Source organism: Puma concolor, chromosome F2 (assembly GCF_028749965.1).
Source record: "Puma concolor isolate L17-30 chromosome F2, mPumCon1.1.hap2, whole genome shotgun sequence".
NCBI classification, from domain to species: domain Eukaryota; kingdom Metazoa; phylum Chordata; class Mammalia; order Carnivora; family Felidae; genus Puma; species Puma concolor.
The window spans coordinates 48,039,510-48,061,832 of NC_141684.1; the positions used below are offsets into that span (position 1 = coordinate 48,039,510).

The following is a 22,323-nucleotide window of genomic DNA, read 5'->3' on the forward strand; positions in this document are numbered from 1 at the left end:
GGGTCACATTTCTTCCAGTTTTTAAAGCAATAGCTGCAAAAACCTATTCCTTAGCTTTTTTGTGTTTCTCTTTAGGATACAAATTATTACAGTCCCGAGCAATTTTTGGCAAAGCGTTTTCCAGCGTTTTTCATCAGCTTACCAAATATGACCTCTTGCAGTCCTATTCCTTGCTTTATCAACTCACCCATGAAATTTGCCTTGTCAATTCTGTCTTCCATCTCACCGAGGAAGCTGTCACACTTGGAGCAGCCTTTATCCTCAACCTTGCCTGCACCGCTTTCCCGTGGGCTCCTCTTCCCCTCTGCTGGCTGCCAAGGAGAAGCACATTTATTGGCACGGCCCCCAAGCAGATGCCTGCCTGCTTCCCTTCCCCCTTTCTCTTGCAGCCAAAGCATCACCTGCCAAGGGCTGGTGGTTGCTGCCCCCGCTGTCCACTGCCTCACACTGCTGAGGCTCCGAGTCCTTTTTGGCAGCCTCTTCTGAAGTTCCCCTGCCCGCAGCTCTCCCGTGCTGCTTGCCAGCAGCCTCCTCCTCTTGCCCGCAGCTCTCCTCGCTCCCGCCAGCCTCTCCCCCGCTCGGTCTGCGCGCAGCCTCTTCCTCCCGCCCTTGCCAGCTGCTTTACTCGCCTTTCCTCAGGCTGCTCCCCCTCCTTTCTTCCCCAGCCCTTACCCTCGCTCTCGCAGCGAGGTTTCTTTCCAGCGCCCCCGCCCTCCCTAGCCCGGTGTTTTGTTAACACGCGGGACCACCTCTTCTGGGTCGCAGTGTGTACGTACGTCCTCTGGACAGAACATTTTCGGAAAGTGAACATTTTCTTCCCGCTTCTGTAATTCGACTTGACACCGACCCCCAAATCCTGTGCCTACTCCCTGAGCCGGGAAAGGCGGGGTGTTGTGACGGTAGAAGAGAGTCGGGGAAACAACAGGCCACAGGCTCGGTCGGTGGACCCCAACAAAGTTTTGGACGCTCGGTACTTGTTATCTCAGGCTGCCCAAACTTGACCAGCCCGGCAACCTACGCGAGCGCCCAAACGGCGCACAGCGACTCGGGCGCTCCCTCTGATTCCCCGCGCCCTCCGACCTTCCAGGGACGCTTGATTGGCGAGGCGGGCCGCCCTCCGGGATCCGGCCTGGGCCACTCCCCAGCCCAAGCCGGGGTCCGCAGCCTGAGCCCCACCCAGTCTCCGGGCGGGGAGGGGCGCACTTGTTTCTAGATGCTCGCGAGGGGGTGGGCGAGACGAAAGGATGGAACCGCCCAGGTTCCCGGGTTCCCGTCTCGCAGCTGAGGGGTGGGCGGTATGTTAAGGAACCTCATCCCAATCCAGGGCCCTTCTGGAGGTCTGGCTACTTCCAGTGCGCGGTACAGTAGCTGTTCCCCTTTACAAGCCGTCTCCTTTAAGAAGAAGAGGGCGCGCACGCTCGCGAGTGTGTGTGTGTGTGTGTGTGCGCGTGTGTAGTTGTGTGTGTGCTCATGTGCAGATATGTGTGCGCGCGCGCTGATGTGTGTGTATGTGTGTGTGTGCGTGTGCGCGCGCGCGCTGAGGGCCCGAGAGTCAGGCAGACCCCGGGAAGGAGGAGTTATGTAGATTACGGATGAACATTCTGGAGGGGAGCGAGGAGAGGAGGGAAGGAGAAGCAGAGGCGAGAAGCGAGGAGCGGCGGAGGCCCTTCCCGCAGAAGCAGGAGGCGGCAGCGGCGGCGGCGGAGTGGGCGGTGGAGGAGGTGGAGGAGGAGGAGGAGGACGCACGGGCTGGAGGAGGCGGCGGCGGCGGCGGCGGCAGCGGCGGCGGCGGCTGCTGCTGCGGCTGCGACTCGGCGCTTTGAGCCGGAACCGCCGGTGAACTTGGGCGCCACGTTCCCGGTGACGGGCCCCCGAGGATGGTGAATGCAGGCAGCTGCTGACCCTGCCTCCGCCGCTGCTTCTCGGGGGCTGCCGTGTGCTGGGCCCTCAGTCTCCTCCCCTTGCCGGGCTGTGGGTGAACCTGCAAGCTCCTTACCCACCCGGAGGACTTTTTTTTGAAAGGAGACCAGGGAGGGAGGGAGAGGGAGAGAGGGAGAAAACGAAGGGGAGCTCGTCCATCCACTGAAGCACAGTTCACTATGATCTTACTCACATTCAGCACTGGAAGACGGTTGGATTTCGTGCATCATTCGGGGGTATTTTTCTTGCAAACCTTGCTTTGGATTTTATGTGCTACCGTCTGCGGAACGGAGCAGTATTTCAATGTGGAGGTAAGAGTATGAGAGCCTTCTTCCTTCCCCCTTGCCTGAGCTGCTCCCTGAAACATTTCGTTCACTCCTGGGAGCCTGGTAGCTCCGAGCAGCCAAGGTCTCAACACATTGTTTCCCTTGTAGCCGCCGAGACCTTGGTTGAGTTTCCCTGTGTCTTAGGTGATGGATGCGCGCGAGACTGAGAATCCGTTATCCCCAGCAGCACAAAGCACGATGCTGCGCGCTCGGAGATACATTTGTAGCCGGTCCATGCTTGTCACCCAGGGAAAAGGCGAAGTCCTACATATAGCAAACGTGTAAAGCAGTTTGAGTTTGTGAGGAAAAAAACTGTTCAGGAAATACAGAATTCATTGCTTGGCATCATGTGCTGTCTTGGTATTGTTCCTGAAATCTTTCTCCCCGTGTTCTGTGCCTAACAAAGGAGGTTAAAATCAAAGAATCTGGAGGAGAGCGTGGGAATACTTGATATGTTTAATAACATTACTTTGTGATAAAACAGTTGACTAGACAGAGTCTTTTTCTCATTTAGACATAACTCAATACACTGTAACTAGATCTGGCTACACAGAGGACGTGAAATCCATCTCTTTTAAAGTGTCTTCTCTTCCCCTCCCCCCGCCAATTGAAAATAAACGTGGCCCAATGTAATAGTTCTGAGGTGTGTTTTTAATTTGATTTCACACTCTCATGGCAAAACCGAGAGGTTTTAGTCTGTCATTTGCTTTACTTTGATAGCTTTGGGAACAGACAGACATAAAGCAGAAGGGAACTTGAGGATAAGGACTTGTCAGACCTCTGCCAAAGTACTCTTCCTGTCATCAACTCAGCACTAAAGCCAGTAATGTGCAGTAAATCAATGGAAATGTGTATACGCCTGGGCTCTAACTCCAGTTTATAACATACACGGTGGAATACAAAGACAGGAAGAAGGTTTTAGTAAAATAGATTCCTTTTGATTAGGTCTTCTGTCTTCTGACATCTCAAAAGAATTACGATTAAGTCTCTGAAGAATAATGTGATTTTTAAAATATTGTTGATTCTTTAAAGCTTACTGTCATTTTGTTGGGAGGGTGTGTTTACACAATAGCAGGACCTGTTGCACAGCATTTGAACATGTTTCGTGTAACAGATTTATATACAAAGTGTGCATAATAAATGCCATGTGTGAGGCCATATTCTGAATATAACCCTGTGTTTATACAAACTGTTCCTAGGACTCCATGTAATAAGTCATGGTGGGTAGAGAAAGTATTTGGAAAAGTAAGAACCATTATCAAGAGTTGAAGAAGTTTACAGATGTTATGTATGATTATATTACACAGAAACCCCAGTTTGAAAACCAAAACTGTTTAACCTTTTGAAAAATACAACTTTGTTTTTCTGAATAAAAAGAGAGATGCAAAGGGGCTGAAAGTCCAGACTTTCTCTCGATTGCAAATTTGAACTTTAAGAATTATATGGCACAGATCGATTTTTCTATGTAACACTGAAATCAAGAGATAATTTAATGTTGAAATGAAGGAGTAATTAGTTCATAGACTGAAGGAATGAAAGTGGCAAGCTCTTATGTATGTTATAAACAGAAGGGCCCATTGCTTCAGTTTGGTGGTGATGGTGGTAAGGTGGGGCTTGGGGGAGGTGGGCGGAAGTAAGTGCTTGGTTTTATTTTGCTCACTGTGGAGTAGAAGGGAGAGTCTGGATTGATGGCTACTTGCTTTGGCAAAGTCTTAGATTTGCTTTCAGACATTGTTGGGATACCATCAGTGTTTGGGTGGTTATCAGGTTTCCTTTTTTGAGGCTACGCATAAATTCTATTGTATTTCTTTATAGTTTGAATCCCTTAGGCAGTTCAATCAGATATTATGCAAGAAAAGTTAATTTTACTAAAAAAGTATTTCATTTTAATTTTTCATGATCTTTTCTTCAAGATATATGTGAAAAATGGTTCATGGAAAAAAGAGTTATTTCCCCCATTTTTAGAGTATTTAAGTTATTTCATCCATGCTTATTATACTATGCAAATATTTATGAATGATAAGAGGCTGGTGCCATCTGAGACTTTAAAAGCCTTATTTGATACATAGGAAATTTTCTGATGAAAATTAGATTAGATTATGCTTCATAGTTTGTATTATTTCCAGTTAGTTTTTTAAGCACTGAGCATATTCTTAGTTGGGTTTATATACTTCCTTATGTGTAATGATAGCCATTATTTTTCTTTTTTAATCCTAAGAGTAGCTGCTAGTTATTTCCACATACTGTAAAGAACATGGGAAGACAGGATATTTTCTGACATGAATTTCTGCCTGATTCACCTTTATTAGATATTTCTTTTTGGTGGAAGCTCTAATAGGGAGACGAGTCAGTCACATCTTCTCTAGAAAAGCACTGATTGTGTTCTTCATTCTTGGTTGCAAAACAAACACTGGAAATGCTTTATTTGATTGATTCTCAAGGACAGTCTTAAAATAAACAGTAATGGTATCAATCATGCATGAAGCTCATATGATCATAAATTTTTTTCCTAGCAGGCACACCAAGTTATTATAGTTGGAACGAAGCTTCTGAGAGATGCTTTTTATGCTGACAGCTGAAATTACAATGCTTTATTCCTCACTGAACTTCACAATTGATGGGAACACTGTACTTTTTATCCCTATACTTTAAGGTTTAAAAACATATTTTCCCCTGGAGGTGTGGGAACTGAGTAGAAATACTCATGTTAACTCTTTCCTGCTTATTCGTAAGATTATAAGCATTTGGGATTTTCAGTGATCAGAGCAGGAGATATTTCTTAGTATGCTGGTGGAAGCCTGTGACATAGAAAGACTGTATTTTGTTTATTTGTTTTTGTTTTTAAGAAGCAAAAGGAACATCTCAATAGGTAAGAAAGGGTCAGACACTACCAGAAGTAGTGTATGGAAGAGATTCAATTCATTCATCTCCTTATATATTTTGGGTAGAACAGTTTTTTTTTTTTTATGCCAAATTTTCAGTGTTTATTTGTTTAAAGATTTTTGTACACTGTTGGACCCATTTCGGGGGTTGTGGGCCTTACAGTGTGTAAGTCATTACCACAATTCAAAAGAAGTATATTGCTAATGTTAACTAAAAGTCAAAGACTCCAATCATTGGACAGCAGTCTCAATCAGAGGTGTTCATTGGTCACATGAAGCTACACTGTTAACAAAGAATTAGGATTGAAACTCTGTGCTCTAAAAAATCACATTGTCTCTAAAATAATGTTCTTATGGGTAATATCATGATCCTGAGGCTCTTTATTTTTTAACTTTTGTGGGATTTTTTGTACTCTGCAAGCATTTTTGTTATGAAATTTGAGATAGTATGTAGTTCACGAGAGTAATAACTTTCATCATCAACTTTGTCAATGTTAAATATATTAGCAACATATCGTTTATTGTTTTTTAAACATTCACACACATTTCTAATGCGGAAAATTATTTTAAGCCAATTGAGTGGTAAAATAAAGATGTGATACTCTGAAAGATGCACATATCAAAGCATAAGAAGTTGATTACTTTCTTGTGGCAAATATAAAACAAAAATTGATCTTATTGTCCTAATTAATGAAAGAAGAGAGATTCTATATTTTTTAAATAAGATATTTTATGGCGAGTACTGTGAATCATGAGTGTAACCATTTCCTACATTCTTCCTACAGTATGTTTCTTTAACTGATTTAGTATTTATTCACCTTTATCAGGTTTATCTGAATCTACTTGAAAGGTCAGAATTTACTTGGAGTAGCTCTGTACTACATTTAAACTTGGCAGTAATTGGTGATGAGGCATTTCAGAGATTAAAGATATATTTTATAGATTTTAAAATGTCATATATTGGGGTTACTTTTTTCATATATCTTGCATTCTACTTGTTTAATCAACGTGCATTATTTCATTTCCTCATGGAAGGTGATTTGCTCATGCCCCCTTGAATAAGATCTGGTCAGCCCCCTTGAATAAGAGACTGTTCTGATTACATCCCATAATTCCCCCTGTAGTATTTTTTACTGGGCAAGAACAGAGGCTGTGTGACTGATTCATAAAGGTTTTTTATCTATTGCAAGATTCAAGCTTTCCAAGACAAAGTAGGAATGCTGGCTGTTTAGAATGCTCATAAGGACCAAAAACTATGACCAGGAGATCGGAAGACAGCTTCTCCTGTGTGTCCTACCTTATGCTTTTCTCTGTTCAGAGTTATCTGGTCAAGTTCCCCAGATCTAGGGTTATTCATTGAACCCTTACAGATGAGTGTGTGCTAGCCAGGTAGGATGTCTCTTACTATTCCCCTGAGAAGTCCACAGAGAACAACTTTCCAAGTCCATCGTTCTCTATACACTTGGGTTTCCTCTTTCAGTATCTTCTTTGCCATCAAGTAAGGATAGAGTTGGGTTCAATAACAGCTTTTTAAATCTCTGGAGTCAAGTTAAAAGTGGCAGATTTAAAGTTTTTACTTTTTCTTATTCATGCTATTTCAGGTTATGAACATAAAATTTTAATGTACTTGTTCTGTGGTATAATTCTTTTCTCTGAAGTTGGATTAATCAATTATTTTATGTAAATGTATTTCACTGCCTGACCTATCCCAACCACTCCAAGTGTACCTGTTCAGAATATTTGGTAAATGACCATTTGGAATTATTTCAAGCCCCCCCCCCCCCCAAAAAAAAAGCCATGGGGCATTTGAATGAATTAGTTAAATTTGTTCAAGGTTAAAAGAGAAAAGATTTCTTTAGCTCCTTCAGGAACTTTCTGACCCTTCAGCATGTATATTCAAATTGAGAAACTCATTTTTTATGTTACTTTCTGTCACAATTTATTTTAAATATCTGTGAGTATAATTTTAGCCATGAAGTTGTTCTTTATTTTGGAGTAGTATAATGATTAAGATCACATACTCTGGCACCAGATTGCTAGATTGTAATCCCGGCTCTTTTACTTAATAATAAGTTAATTATTAGTTTAATAATGGACTAACTCATTAATCTCCGAGCCTCACTGTACATATCTGTAAAATGGGGATACTAATAGTACCTGCCTCATAGAGTTGTTTTGATGATTAAATGAATATATGTAGATCATATTAGATCTGATGGATAGATGGGAACATGCCTTCACATGGTGCAACACTTAATACTTTTCAGATATCATTATGAGTAGTAAAAAAAAAAAAGGATCCTGATTCAAGGGTAAATTGTCGTGGTAGCATCTAATTACATAAGTCTGTCAGGTTAAGACATATTAGTTGGTCCACGAAAATTTTATTTTAATACATTTTTCATTTTTAAAAAGTATAATATACTGAATATCAACCACTAACATCAGTACATTTTCTTCCCGTGGGTTTTTCTTAGACAGTTTAGTTCAGGAATATGATTTGCACATTTTGTCTTGTCATCTGTTACTATCATAGAATGTCAAGTTCAGCTCACACCTTCTTTTATAAAACTAAGTTTACAGAAATCTGTTCATCTTTTCTAATACCATGGAAAATATATAGGCCTTATGATTCAGTGGGCCTATTTATTTTAATTGGCTCAAGGCTGGTGTGCTTCCTATCTGCAGTAGGTGGGATTCAATATATAACTTAGGCCAGGTTTTTGTTATACCCCAAATCCAGAACATAAAAGTCTTTTTTTTTTTTTTTTTAATTAATAGAGGAAGTGGGGAGGGGGGAGAAAAAAACTATTAAAGGGCCAGAAAAAGATACTAAAGTATTTTTGGGGTGCCTGAGTGGCTTAGTCGGATAAGGGTACTACTTCGCCTCAGGTCATGATCTCACTGGTTCATGAGTTCAAACCCCATCGCCTCAGGCTTTGCTGTCAGCTGGAGCCTACTTCAGATCCTATTTCCCTTTCTCTGTCCCTCCCCCACTTGTGTTCTCTCTCAAACATAAATAAACACTTAAAAAAATGGTTTCTATAACGACAAAGACATTTTTTTTAAAAAGCAACAATCTTGCCCTTCTAACACTGGGAATAGAAGGTAGCTGGCAATGTAATGAAGCCCTAGGACAGAGGTCAAGGGATGTCTGCTTTAACTTTGGTTCTTGTACTAACACAGCTTTGATCTCGGACAAGTCATTTCTTTAATGCCGTCATCTGCAAATAGAAAAGTTGAACTAAACTATCACTAAAGACATTTCCATGAGTTTTGAAATCCTACTGTGTTTAGCCTCCAAGCTTTAATTTATATAGACGAAGGAGGAAAATTGTACATATTTACTGTGTAAATTTGGGGGCAATTAGATCCCAAAGGTAGTATTGAGATTTTTTTTTCCTAAAGTAGATATCATGAAAACATGCAGAATGTGCAACTTAATTCTAACATTTGTTATCATCTGTAGTGACACAGGGTGTTCCATTTTGAAAATAATCCTAGCCTTCTGCTGAGTAATAAAAACACTGGCAGCAGTAGCAAATTATATGTAATTTCAAAATCAATTTTTGGCCAAGGTAGCATACTTTAAAATTTTAATATTAAAAACGTGGCTTGATGTTATTTCGAAAAATATGTATCACCTGTAAGTTGGGACTTCAGTCTTAAAAAGGCAATTTGAAATAAGATAAAGATTTGGTTTTTGAGGGGGGGAGAGGGTCTCATATTTCAAATCTATTATCTATAAAAAATATACATATATTTTGTAGTGAAATGAAGTCTTATACCATATATCCTTTCTACCCTTTGTGGAAAATAATTTTGGCACATGGCTCTTGGAGGGTTATTTTTATTCTTCATAATACTTTTTATTTTGAATGTGGAAAATCAGATTCCATTTGTTTTATAAAATATACAGCTTATGTGAACAGCAAAAATATTCCACGCTAAAAGGATAAAATACTAAGTAATAGTGTGTGTGATACCAATTTTTCATTTGCTTTCTTTTTCTTTTTCATGGGAAATTTATTTATAGATTTTGAGGTTCATAAAACCATATTTGATTGTTGCTTCCTGTCATTTGGCACTCTGAGTGTATGTTTTTTGTCTTAGTGTTTCACCACAGTCGTTTGGCATCGTGCATCCTTGGGTTTGGATTAGTGGAATATCTTGATGAGCCTCTTAACAGAAGTTTAGCCAACAGAATAAGAAAAATCCCACTGTGGCCCCCTGACCTTTGATTAAATGTGGTCTGTGGGTGTAGTATAGAAAAGGAGGCTAGAGGGAGCTATTGAGCTGCTTAAATACTCCAATGGAGTAGAAGAATTTGGTTTAAAATCACGGACACTAGGTACAGTCACATGCCTTCAAATGAATCATAGCCAATCAGAGAAAGTTGCAAGAAATCAATGAACACATGGCTTATGATTTAAGATGTGAGGTAGCTATATTGAGAGCCTCTTGGCACCAATGATTACATATTTGATGAACTAAGAAGGAAATTAGCACTTTTCTGGGAGGCCAGGAGTTTTGGGCATGACAGCATGACAATGAATGTTATAATGCAGGACTGCTTTATATATCCCTTGCTTTTAGGTGTAGACTAGATCAGAAACTATACATTATAGTGACTGCAGGTGCTTTTGGTATTTTCATTTTAACTAAAATGACTAGTGAAATAATTCTAGTCTTACAGATGAGAGGTGGGGTAAATTTAATTTGATCGTGCCTTTTTGGTTATATGTAGCAAAAATCCAATTTTAAAAGCTTGTGAGACTAAAGTTATCTTTTTTTTAATGTTTACCATGGGGCCTTGTTGAATACTTGTTTTTCCATGGAAATGGATTTCAAAATATAGGTTTTACCCATTATTTTTAAATTATTTTTTATTTTATTTTTATTAAAAATTTTAATGTTTATTTATTTTTGAAAGAGAGAGGGAGACCAAGTGCGAGCAGAGGAGGGGCAGAAAGAGAGGGAGACACAGAATCCGAAACAGGCTCCAGGCTCCCAGCTGTCAGCACAGAGCCCAACATGGGGCTCAAACTCATGGACCTTGAGATCATGACCTGAGCCAAAGTCGGATGCTTAACTCGCTGAGCCACCCAGTCACCCCTACCTATTATTCTTTTTTAAATTATGTATGAAATGAGCCACAAAAGTGTGAAGCTGTTTTCTCTTTAAATAGGGACCTCAGATGTGTTTTCAGTTGAACAGATTATAATACGACCTTTGGTGGATGGAGGCAGTCACTAATGTATGGGGCAAAGCACCCTTTAATTAAGATATTATAATTTCCTCATTCAGATTTTTAAAAAGTTTTTTAATGTGGTCAGTTACATGAAACCTAGATAAATGAAGTAAGCCATGGCCTCACAGATAGTCTCAGGAGAAATAGTTCTTAGAGTGATGTATTGAAATGACCAAATAAACTACTCACTGGAATGGAATTTTGCAGTATTTGTTTTAGTCATGCTTAAGTTAGGGGGAAATAAACTGCCCCTTTTTAAGGGAAGCTGGATACTTTTATAAACTTTATTTCATGTCCCCAAATTGCACGCACCTGAGGTGATGTCAGTGGAATGCAGGCATGAGCTTCTGCAGAGGCTGATGCAGAGTCAAACTCTGAGTGGTGTCAGTGGAGGCATTTTTTCCATGGGAACTTTCACAGTTGAACTCTACCATGTGTTAATAGTTTGTCATTGTTTATAGTGATTAGATACTTGAATTTGTTTGGGGTTTTTAATGGCTGTGCATTCATCCCCTCTTTACACAAGTGCTAGGCAGTCACTCCTCTTGGTCCTACTTGTTTCTTCTAGTTTAGCGTCTTGAGGGACTTCATACTTTAATTAAAAAAAAAACAATTGTAATGTTTATTTATTTTGAGAGAGAGAGAGAGAGACAGAGCATGAGCAGGGGAGGGGCAGAGAGAGAGGGAGACACAGAACCTGAAGCAGGCTCCAGGCTCTGAGCCATCAGCACAGAGCCCAGTGCAGGGCTGGAACTCATGAACAACGAGACCACGACCTGAGGCAAAGTTGGAGGCTCAACGGACTGAGTCACCCAGGCACCCCATTTTTTTAATGTTTATTTTTGAGAGAGACAAACAGAATGTGAGTGGGGGAGGGGCAGGGAGAGAGGGAGACACAGAATCTGAAGAAGGCTGCAGGCTCTGAGCTGTCATCACAGAGCCCAGTGCAGGGCTGGAACTCACGAACCATGATATCATGACCTGAGCTGAAGTTGGACGCTTAACCCACTGAGCCACCGAGGTGCCCCTATATTTTAGTTTTATTGCAGGACACCAGGCTTGAAAATTGGGTAAAATTTCATGGAAAGCCACATTTGCACCCCTCTTTCATTGTGAATAAGGAAGAACAGATTCAGATAACTTCCAGAGTCAAATATATATTCCATGATTTGTATGAAATTGAGAACAAATTATGAAAACTTCCTCCCAGTTACTGATAAAACATTTTTGGATTTTTTATGTTTTAATATTATTAAGATTTTTTTTAATGTTTATTTATATTTTGAAAGAGAGATTGACAGAGTGTGAGCAGGGGAGGGGTAGAGAGAGAGAGAGGAAGACACAGAATCTGAAGCAGGCTCCAGGCTCCGAGCTGTCAGCACAGAGCCCGACACGGGGCTCAAACCCATGAACTGTGAGATCATGACCTGAGCCGAAGTCAGAGGCTCAACCGACTGAGCCACCCAGGCACCCCTGGGTGTTTTAATATTATTAAGAGCTCTACTCATATAACTTACTGATTTGCTCCTGCGTGTGGATTGAGTGAAATTGTTTGCTCCGTGGGTGACTCAAGCAAATTACTTAACCAGTCTTTGCCGTATTTTGACCATTCATAAAGCTGATTTGTGATCTTTACTGTTTGCCTATAGCACAGGTTTTGTAATGACAACATTGAGAAAATGTCAAGCAATCTTCTTCAATAAGAATAGGGTGTATCTCAGTGTCTTCATCCCCACCCATGTCCGGAGTTTAGAAACAATTATGTGCTGGCATTATATTCTAATTAGACAAGGTCCAAATAACCAATAAAACAAATATACATAGAGTTGATTTTATTGAATACCTTATTTTAATGATAAAAAATGTTAGCACTGGCTGAAGATTTGCTGAGCACCTGATTGTGTTCTAAGTGCTTCATATATATTAACTCATTTAAATTTCATTACAATCTTGTGAGTTAACACTGTCATTTCTCTTTCACAAATGAGAAATCTGAGACACCAAGATGTTGAGGAACTTGCCAAGGCCAGGTAGCTCTGAATCTCCTGGAGTAGCCCAGAATCAAAGTAGGCAAGCTGGCTGCAGGAGCCCAGCCTCTCAACTAAGTAAATATGTCTAGGCAAATATTAATTTCCAATTTCCCAAGAAGACAGTATGGTCCAGTTCCATTGTTCACATCTTTTGTATTTACTACTCAAAAGAGATAATCAATACATAATGAAAGTGCTAGGTCTACCCTAGGCAGAATGTTGCCTAGAGTGAAAACTGAATAGGTTGCTGTTGATTTGATTTGTTGATTCAAGATTCAGTGTATTGGTGCTCAGTGGTTTTACTGTTGAATGCTCTTTATGAATTTTAACTCATTAGAAAGTTGGTGACCTATGTTTACTTACAAACAATATTAAATGTGGCATAATCTTGGGGCCCCTGGGTGGTTCACTCAGTTGAGCATCCGATTCTTGATTTTGGCTCAGGTCATGATCCCAGGGTTATGGGATCAAGCCCTGCATTGGGCTCTGTGTTGTGTGTGGAGCCTGGTTAAGATTCTCATTCTCTCTTTCTCTCTTTCTTCCGCCCCTCTTCCCTGGTGGAGAGCTTTCTCTCTAAAGAAAATAAAAATAAAAAATAAGTGTGGCATAACCTTAAATTACATATAAAAGTAATCATATTTCCTTCCTTAACTATTTGCCATGTTGCAGTTAACGTTAAATGTGATTTTCAAAAGTTTTAGGAAGATTTGATTGTATTCCAAGATGAAAAGAAAAGAACATTGTAGAAAATGTAAAGGAAAGCCTATGTCAGGTCTGTGTTCTATTTTCCTGCAGGAGAAGGATGTTTATGTAAACAGCTACTGAATGGCATGTTCTAGGAGTTTTGGACTTTGTTATTTTTATATGTTGCATCAGTTGAGTAGAAGCTATAAGGAAACCAATTTATTTTATTATTTCTAATATATTTAGTTGTAATATAAATGAAACCTTTCTCAGAGATAGGTAAATCTGGAGATAGATTGGGTGCTTCAGAAGTTAGTGAGTGCCTCCTCACTGTTTGAGAATAGACTTGATATCTGATCATTGTCTTTGTTGTGGAGGGAATGGAAACTTACAAATTGGTGGTTGATGAAAGACTGAAAAAACATCTTCAGTTCTTACTCTCATTGCTGTGGTTAGGTTTCAGGGCTCACTTAGTTCATTGATTAGCCTTTCAAGGAGAACTGTTTCCGAACCCATTTGCAACCCGGTTAGATGATTTTATAAAATTTCTCAGTGTTAAATATTCATTCAGCTATCTCTCACCTCCCTTAGAGGCAGTATATCATAATGGCTATGTGCAAGAACTTTTGAAGAAATGAGTAGAAGATCTTAGCTGAATCTCTACAAGCACAGTGAACTTGAGTGAGCCAGGTTATTGACCATGTGCCCCAATTTCTTCATGTGTAAAGTAGAGATAATAATACCCAATTCATGGCTTGTTGTAAGATTAAAGAAGTAAAGGATAATGGGGCAAGATAAATAATAGGCTCTTGATTTAGCCTACCTTCCGAAATAACCAAAATCTATGAAAAAATGGCTTTCGAGTTTCTCGACATCAGGTAATGAAGGACAGTCATCCCTGAGAAATGGGAAACAAAGTGAACCTTATAAGTGTCTCATTTTGTCGACTTGAGAGAGCTTCCAGGCAATAGTACAGGGAAGGCAGAACCCAGGTTAATCAGGCCGACTGTGTTAAGGAGATGCAGCCGGGGGTATGATGAGACCAAGGTGGTAAGAATGCACAGGTTAGAATCCCAGAGAGGAGAGAACTACACAGAGCAAACACACTGGAGGTCTGCAGAGAGTTCCCTTGAATATTTAGTTGAGAATTAATCTGCTCATTCCTGTGAAGTAACAACTAGGGGTCAGGGAAAGAAATAACCTAAGGGAATCAGAGGGGATGATGTTTGGTGCTCACACGGGGCTGGGAATAGTGCCCATTGCCATCAGCCACACTTGAAAACTTCATCATTTATAGGACAATGGGGAGATTACTCACAACCATCCTGCCCCGATAGCGGGAGCAAAGTCCTGGACTGAATACTGCTCTAGTTCTGCTTAAAAAGTCTTAAAAGCTGGGGCACCTGGGTGGCTCAGTCGGTTGGGCAGCCGACTTCGGCTCAGGTCATGATCTCGCGGTCCGTGAGTTCGAGCCCCGCATGGGGCTCTGTGCTGACAGCTCAGAGCCTGGAGCCTGTTTCAGATTCTGTGTCTCCCTCTCTCTGACCCTCCCCTGTTCATGCTCTGTCTCTCCCTGTCTCAAAAATAAATAAAACGTCAAAAAAAAAAATTAAAAAAAAAAAAGTCTTAAAAGCAAGACCTGAAAGGATTGAACTGTTTCTAAGTGACTTAATTGCTTCCCACAACAAAGCTCAATAAGGTATATAGGAATACAAAAATATGCAGCACCCAGCAGTTTAAAATTCACAATGTCTGGTATTCAATTGAAAAAAAAAAATTACCAAGCATGCAAAGAAGCAGAAAAACACCACGCATAATGAGGAGAAGCATCTATCTAAAGTGATCCAAAAGTGACACAGATGTTGGAATTAGCAGATAAGATTATTAAAACCGTTATTACCACTGTATTCTTTGTTCAAAAACTTGAGACATGGAAGATATTAAAAAAGACTCAGATTGAATTTGTAGAGATTGAAACTATAATATGTGACATTAAAGGTACACTTGAAATTTATAGCAGATTTGACATTACTGAAAAAAAAAGTGAGCTTAAAGTCAGCATTACAAGTTATCCAGAGTGAAACATAGGGAGAAAAGAAAATTTATGAAGTGAGTGGCACATAGGATAAAGAGGACAATTTCAGGTGGCCTAATATATGTGTAATTTGAGTCCTTGAACAGGGAGGGGGCAGAAAGACTCTTTGGAGATATAATGACTAAAGCTTTCCCTTATTTTATGGAACATATATAAATTCATGGATCAAAGAGTCTCAGTGAATCCCAAGCACGCACGCACACACACACACACACACACACACACAACCACAGAGAAAACTAAAGCAAGGCACACTGTAATCAAATTATTAAAATAAGTGGTAAACAGAAAGTTTTCTGAAAAATAAATTTTACAAAAAAAAATAGTCAAAAAAAGACATTGTTTTACATTTTGCCAAGACCTGTATTATCTGGCTTAACAAAAGACAGCTGGATTTTCACATTCATATCTGTATTTACACTTACGATGCTGTAAATCATGTAGCCTCTGGTCCACTGCAGTGTCAATTGCAAATAAATGACAGTGAAAAGGTAAATGACATCATATTAAAATAATTTTGCCCTAGCAGACTCCTGTAAGAGGTTTAGGACCCCCAGAGGTTCCTGGATCAAACTTTGAGAATCATTGTTAAGTAGCTGTTCAGTTTTCTCTGTTTCCTCCTGGGTGTAACCAAGATCCATATACCTTAAGTCTTCATTAAAATGCTTAAGTCTTTCATTTCTTTCCTACCCCTGTTCTTATCCTTTGATACCTAGCCTTCCCTAATTCCCATCTGCACCCCCACCAGAAAAAGAGCCCATTTTGCATTTAAAATAACCTTTTCTACTACTTATTCTTCAAAGTATCTTTCATAATTATAATCACAGAGTTTTTTGTCTTATTTCAAAGTTGCATACTGATGTATGTATGTAAGACAGAAGGCTCACTTTAAAATTATTGTTGAAAATCCATTAAGTAGCTTGTTAATTGCTAAGACTTGGCACATGGACACTCAGAAGACAAGTATCAACTTCTTTTGTCTCTATGCCTTTGAGTTTTGGTTTTCCTGTCTCTGAAACCATGTGGGCCAAACTTATATTTACCAGAAGAGAAATTTTGAGGGGACTTGAATTAAATAATTTTTCTGTTTCCCTGGAGCATATGGTTAAATTTGATATGTTAAACGCCAAAAAAAAAAACAAAACAAAACAAAAAAAAACAACCTGTTGTACAAGGTTTCTGTGTAATAGATTCATATCTGAGTCTCACAGTAAATTATGACTTTATGATGAGACAGTATATCTCCTATGGTTACCACTATGTTTTATGAGCCTAACACTGCCCTACAGAAAGTATGAAGCTCAGGAGATACGTGCTGAAGGAATGAATATCGTTAGTTTCTAGTTTAACTGATATTTTTTGACTGATTTCAATAGTTGTTTTTTGCCTTAACTCGTTTAGCCCTTACTGGCTGAAAATGTAACACTTATACCTTGTAAATTTGTTTCAGTTACTTTATTAAAAATATTTAGCTTCTAATAATCAAAGGTATGTCTATCTTAATGATCAGTGGTTAACTGGTAAGGAGCTGGGACTTCTAGATTTTTTTCTAGTCATCCCCATTATGTTACGTTAGTATATCTGATATAAATAAGTGTTTTCTGTCTTCCTTCACTGATGTAAAATTTTTATAAATGTCTATTGGCTTGACATTAAGAAAAAATGGTCACTTTTCTTCAGAGGTATGTATCAAAACAGCTAGGGAAATAAATATAAAGGAAAATAACCTTGTTCTACTACAGTAACTTCAGTTGTAGTTATTACTATTAATAAATGGCAGCTTTCCCAAGACAGTTTCTAGGAAAGAGCAAAAACAATTTTACTTGTATTTCCCTGGACATCTTAAACCATCTCAATCCCTCTTTTAGCTACATGAATGAGAAAAATGTTGATATGTTGTCAACTTTTGCATCCATTAGCATGTAAAACCCTGAGAGTGAACAATCACATAATAATTTGAATTTCTAACTTACATTAAAATTAGACCATGTTTATTGTTCTAACAAGTACAATATTGAAGACCCATGAAGAATTGACTCAAGAGATGTTAAAATTTGATGGATTTTCTCTTGCTGAACACCTACACATTGGAAATTGGCAGGATAAAAACAGGAAAAAGAAGACTTTCTTCAGTCCTTCATTGATACATGTATTGTCTGTCTGGATTACATCTTCCTTAGCAGAGAAAATGTAGCCTTCTGAATATTAAACAGTCCATTATTCACTTCTGCATCTACCAGGAAAAATTAGTCTTCTAGTATAACATCATATGAGGAATTCAAGACTTACTAAGTCTTTTGGTTGGAGATAGCCATCTGCCTAAGGGCTGCAGGTTCCGTTCATTTAAAAACTAACTTTCTCATTTTTTTTTTCTTCTTGTTACTTGAATAACTTCCAGAAATTCTGTAAGTGGACACACACATACTTCCTTCCCCCCTGCCTTTCTTCCTTTTAATGGATACACATTATTTATAATGTTCTATACATTTTTGGGGCTCCTGGGTGGCTCAGTTGGTTGCGTGTCCGACTTCGGCTCAGGTCATGATCTTGTGGTTCGAGCTCCGCGTTGGGTTCTGTGCTGACAACTCAGAACCTGGAGCCCGCTTCAGTTCTGTGTCTCCCTCTCTCTGTCTTCCCCTCCCCCGCTCACTGTCTCTCTCTGTCTCTCTCAAAAATAAATAAAAACATTAAATAAAATGTAAAAAAATGTTCTATACATTTTTAACATAAATAGATGCTTTGGAGAATTTTTCATATCCATACATAAAGAACAACTTCATACTTATATAGTAAGTTATAATTTATGTGGTATTGATTTAACTACAGCATTATCACTGGACCAGTAAGTTATTTTCAAAGTTTTTTATATTATAAACAATAAAACAATATGTTTTCTTAAGCACTTGTGAGTTTATTTAACAAATAACATTTCTGGAAGTGTAATTGCTGTATTAATTCCTATATATTTATCTATAATTTTGGTAAATTCTGACAAATTGCTACCCCCAAGATACTTCAAATTAATAGTTTTCAACAGTGCTTGAGCATGGCTGATTCCATGCACGCCTGCTATTACCTAAGATTTTTTTTCCTAATCTGATGAGCGAAAAATTAATTTTATTCAAATTTAAATGAATATCAATATTTAGCATTTAAAAAATACCTTAATCCACTTATATTTTTTATTGCAAAGATTTCCATTTGCTACCATTCTGTATTTTGTCTTCTCTTTCTTACTGATTTATAACAATTCTATATGTGTTAAGAAAGTTGACCCATTCTCTGTCCTGTGTGATAATATGAATTTGTTGATACATTTTGATTTTGCTAATTTATTTTTTCAGATTAATTAGTCATTTATATTATGACTTCTAGTTTTGTATCCTGCTTTAAGAAGTATCCAGCATTTTAAAGGTGTTTTTAAAAGCACTCATTTCGGGGACATCTGGGTTGCTCAGTCGGTTAAGCATCTTACTTGGGCTCAAAACGTGATCTCACGGTTTATGGGTTTGAGCCCCGTGTCAGACTCTGCGCTGACAGCTCAGAGCCTGGAGCCTGCTTTGGATTCTGTGCCCCCCTCTCTTGTTCTGCCTGTCTCCCTATTGTGCTGTCTCTCAAAAATAAATTTAAAAAAACTTAAATAAATAAAACACTCCTTTGTTTCTTTTTTTTTTCCTGTTTAAATCTTTAAGTAAGAGACTTTGATGGCAAGCACAAAAATTGGAATCTAATTCATTTTCTCCAAAACTGGCTAACAGGTGCTTTGGCACTGTATATTGAGTAATACATCTTTCTTCCATAGCACTTAGGTGTTGTTGAGAACTAATAACTATAAAAAACAATGCTTTAGGACAAATTTGATTTTATCTGATGGATTTGTGGGTGGTCCAGGGCACCTTCGTTTCACACAGCTAGGCTAGGGCGACTCTGCTGTGTATATTGCATGTGGTCTTAGAACCAGAGGAAAAGTGGAACATGTTCCTTTGGTGGTGGTAAAAGCATTGGAGGACAAGCAGCCGCAGCTGATGCCTCTTAACTAGCACACAGTATCTTCTGACCACATTCTTTCGCCCAAGCAAGTTGGTTATACAGCAAGCCCCAGTGTTAAGGGGTTTGGATATACACGTTGCCTCTGATGAGGCCAGCCCAAGGATGTGGATGTAGGAAGAGTGAAAGATTGGGATCGGTAATTCAATCCATGACATCCTCACTGATTTAAAAGCTGTCTTTTTCATATACTAATTTTCACAAGTAATTCAATCTGTTCCTGGGTAAAGTTTTCTTCACTGATGTATTCAAATCTTCCCGGGACAATACCAGGCTTATCCCTCTCAGTAGTGTTTTGCAGCTTTTTGTAGATTTGGAGTTAGGTTTTTCCTTTTCTGTTGCTATTTAGAAAGGGAACTTCCAGGGTACCTGGGTGACTCAGTTAGATAAGTGGCCAAATCTTGATTTCTGCTCAGGTCATGATCCCAGAGTTGTGGGATCAAGCCCTGCTTCAGGCTCCACACTGATTGTGGAACCTGCTTGGATTCTCTCTCTCTGCCCCTCTGCTGCACATGCATATGCACTTGCTCTCTCTCTCTCTCTCTCTCTCTCTCTCTCTCTCTCTTAAAAAAAAAATTAGAATGGGAACTTCCACTCTATTTACCAGGCAATTTTATGTAAAGAAAAATGCTCATTTACTGTGGTGAGCATTTTGTAATGTATATACAGTAATTGTCTCATCACTGTGGGTACACTTGAAAGTACTATGTCAACTCTACTTGAATTTAAAAAATACACCAAACCTTCATGTTTCCTTCCCCCAAAAATGAAAAGCTGTTGATTTTTATATATTAATTACCAAATACCTTGTTAAATCATCATACTGTATCATATAATCCTTCTGTATATCCTCTTGAATAGTCTGGACACAAGGTTGTATTATTTATACCTAAAGATAATTTTACTTCCTGTTTTTGTCTCTGATTCATTATTTTGGATAATTGTACTGACTAGTTCATCTAGAGCAGTATTAGGCAATTATCACGACACTAGGCACATTGTCTTTATTCTGACTTTAGGAAATAGGAAATAAATACCTATTTGTTTTCAGCTGTCAATTAACCTCAAAAATATTTAAAATCCTAGTTATTTTATCCAGGATAATTAACTCTGGAATCTCTGTATATTACCTTTAAATTAACGATTGATGGTGAGGACACAGCATGACCAAAATGGCAAGATATTGAAATTCGGTATCCACATTTTCTATTTTTCCTCAATTTTAATGTGGTTTTTGTTTTATTTCCTTGTAGTTTCCTTGCAAGTTTCCTTAAATTTTGCATCTCTGACTTAGTAGTCCTATTATTTCCATGAATATCACAGTAGTGAGTGGACAAAATTGTTTTGTGAATGAAACAATGAACGGATTGGTTAATTTTGTGATAGAATTTGGACATTTTATTCAAGACTTTTATTCAGTACTCCTGGTTTCATGCAACAGAAAGCCAGTTTGAACCACCTTGCCCAATAAAGGAGGTTTAATGGAAAATACTAACGTAATTTACAGATTGCAGGAAAGGGCTGACCCAGCAAGCCTGGGACAGTTGCAAATATCTTAAAGCTGAGACCTTTGCAGAACTTTCTGTCTGACCCTCACGCTTGCTACTCTTTGTTGTTTGGCTTCATTCTCTTGCTGCAGATTGTCTTTTTCCATGTTGTATGGGTTTCCTGTCACCTGGCAACCGTTTCTCTTTACCACTTTTCTTGGAGAAAATATCTTCCCTCTGCCCATATGCATATACTTCCCTAAAGTATGAGCTCTGCTATGAAAAACCCTAAAGAAAGTTTCTCATTAGCCCAGTTTGGATCATTTGTCTACTCTTGTACTAGAAATACTTTGTGGGACCATGATGGCAGCTATAATCCTATAGTTGGAGTGGGGGAGTAGTAGTTTCCTCAGAAAAGGGAAGGCGTGTTGGATAGAGCTTCAACAATAGATGTCTTAAATAGCTGACTTGATTTCTTCTTTTTTTTCTTTTCTATCTCTCCCTTTATTTTATTTTATTTTTTTCAACGTTTATTTATTTTTGGGACAGAGAGAGACAGAGCATGAACAGGGGAGGGGCAGAGAGAGAGGGAGACACAGAATCGGAAACAGGCTCCAGGCTCTGAGCCATCAGCCCAGAGCCCGACGCGGGGCTCGAACTCACGGACCGCGAGATCGTGACCTGGCTGAAGTCGGACGCTTAACCGACTGCGCCACCCAGGCGCCCCTCTATCTCTCCCTTTAATCTGTTTTCCCCTTCTTTCAGCATTTCCAGCTGCCCACGACCCCACATATGCACAGTTATCTTCCTATGTTTCTCTTCCCCTTTCTTGTCTTTGTCATTATCCCTCCATTTCTCTGAATAAGTTAGGATTAAGGTATGTTTTCTGTTATACGGTTGTTACCTGTGTAGAGACAATTATCATGAGTAAAGTTTCCGTGGAAAAGCTGTAAGAAGAGTCACCATGCACAGATGACTGTGTATAACAGAGCACAGGAATTAGCATAAATGTGGCAGAATTTTGAACTAGTGTGACTGAGAAAAACACAAAGTCAGGAGGCTTACTGATGGGCTCAAACAATAAATTTTGGACATCTTCAGTATTTGCTCTCAAGAAATTTTTGTTCCAGAAACTTCTTCAACTAATTTTATCTGAGATGTGACAGCAAACTGCTGAGGCTGTTGCTCTTTGCCACCCCCTCCCCCCCATTCTTCTTTTTCCATGTTAGGACCTTAACCATAATTTCGATCAGTGCTTTTTTAGATGAGGAATCTGAGGACCTGGTTGTGGACATCTCAGGCTTCACAGAAAGTCTGTGGTAGAAACCAGAGTAGGAAACAGGGCTTGGGACTCCTATGTTCTTGCCAGGGTTTATGAGGACGTGTGCTGGTGTCCAAAAATGGGCATGCAGCTATGTTGTCAATGATCAAATTACAGAAATTACATCACGATTGGTAAATGTTATTATTATTTGCATTCTTGCCTACTATTGACAAAAAATACCTTGTGAAACAGTAAAACGTTTTAGTCATTTGAATATTGATGTGTAGATTTATTATTTATGGATTTCCTAAAAACCAGCTTTAATGGGGAGAAAGGA

The 22,323-nt window shown here is 39.1% G+C and overlaps 1 protein-coding gene across 4 annotated transcripts in view; it reads left to right on the plus strand.

Annotated features, from left to right (window-relative positions):
- The first annotated feature begins 1,828 nt into the window (after positions 1 to 1,828).
- MMP16 (matrix metallopeptidase 16) overlaps positions 1,829 to 22,323 on the plus strand; it is a 318,248-nt gene continuing 297,753 nt past the window's right edge. The window contains exon 1 of one of the 4 annotated variants that reach the window (XM_086695622.1): positions 1,829 to 2,231. In XM_086695622.1, the coding sequence (XP_086551748.1) occupies positions 2,100 to 2,231 (132 nt within the window). In that variant the 5' untranslated portion in view covers positions 1,829 to 2,099. The remainder of the gene's footprint in view (positions 2,232 to 22,323) is intronic. The other 3 variants (XM_086695624.1, XM_086695623.1, XM_086695625.1) reach the window with 3 other exon arrangements.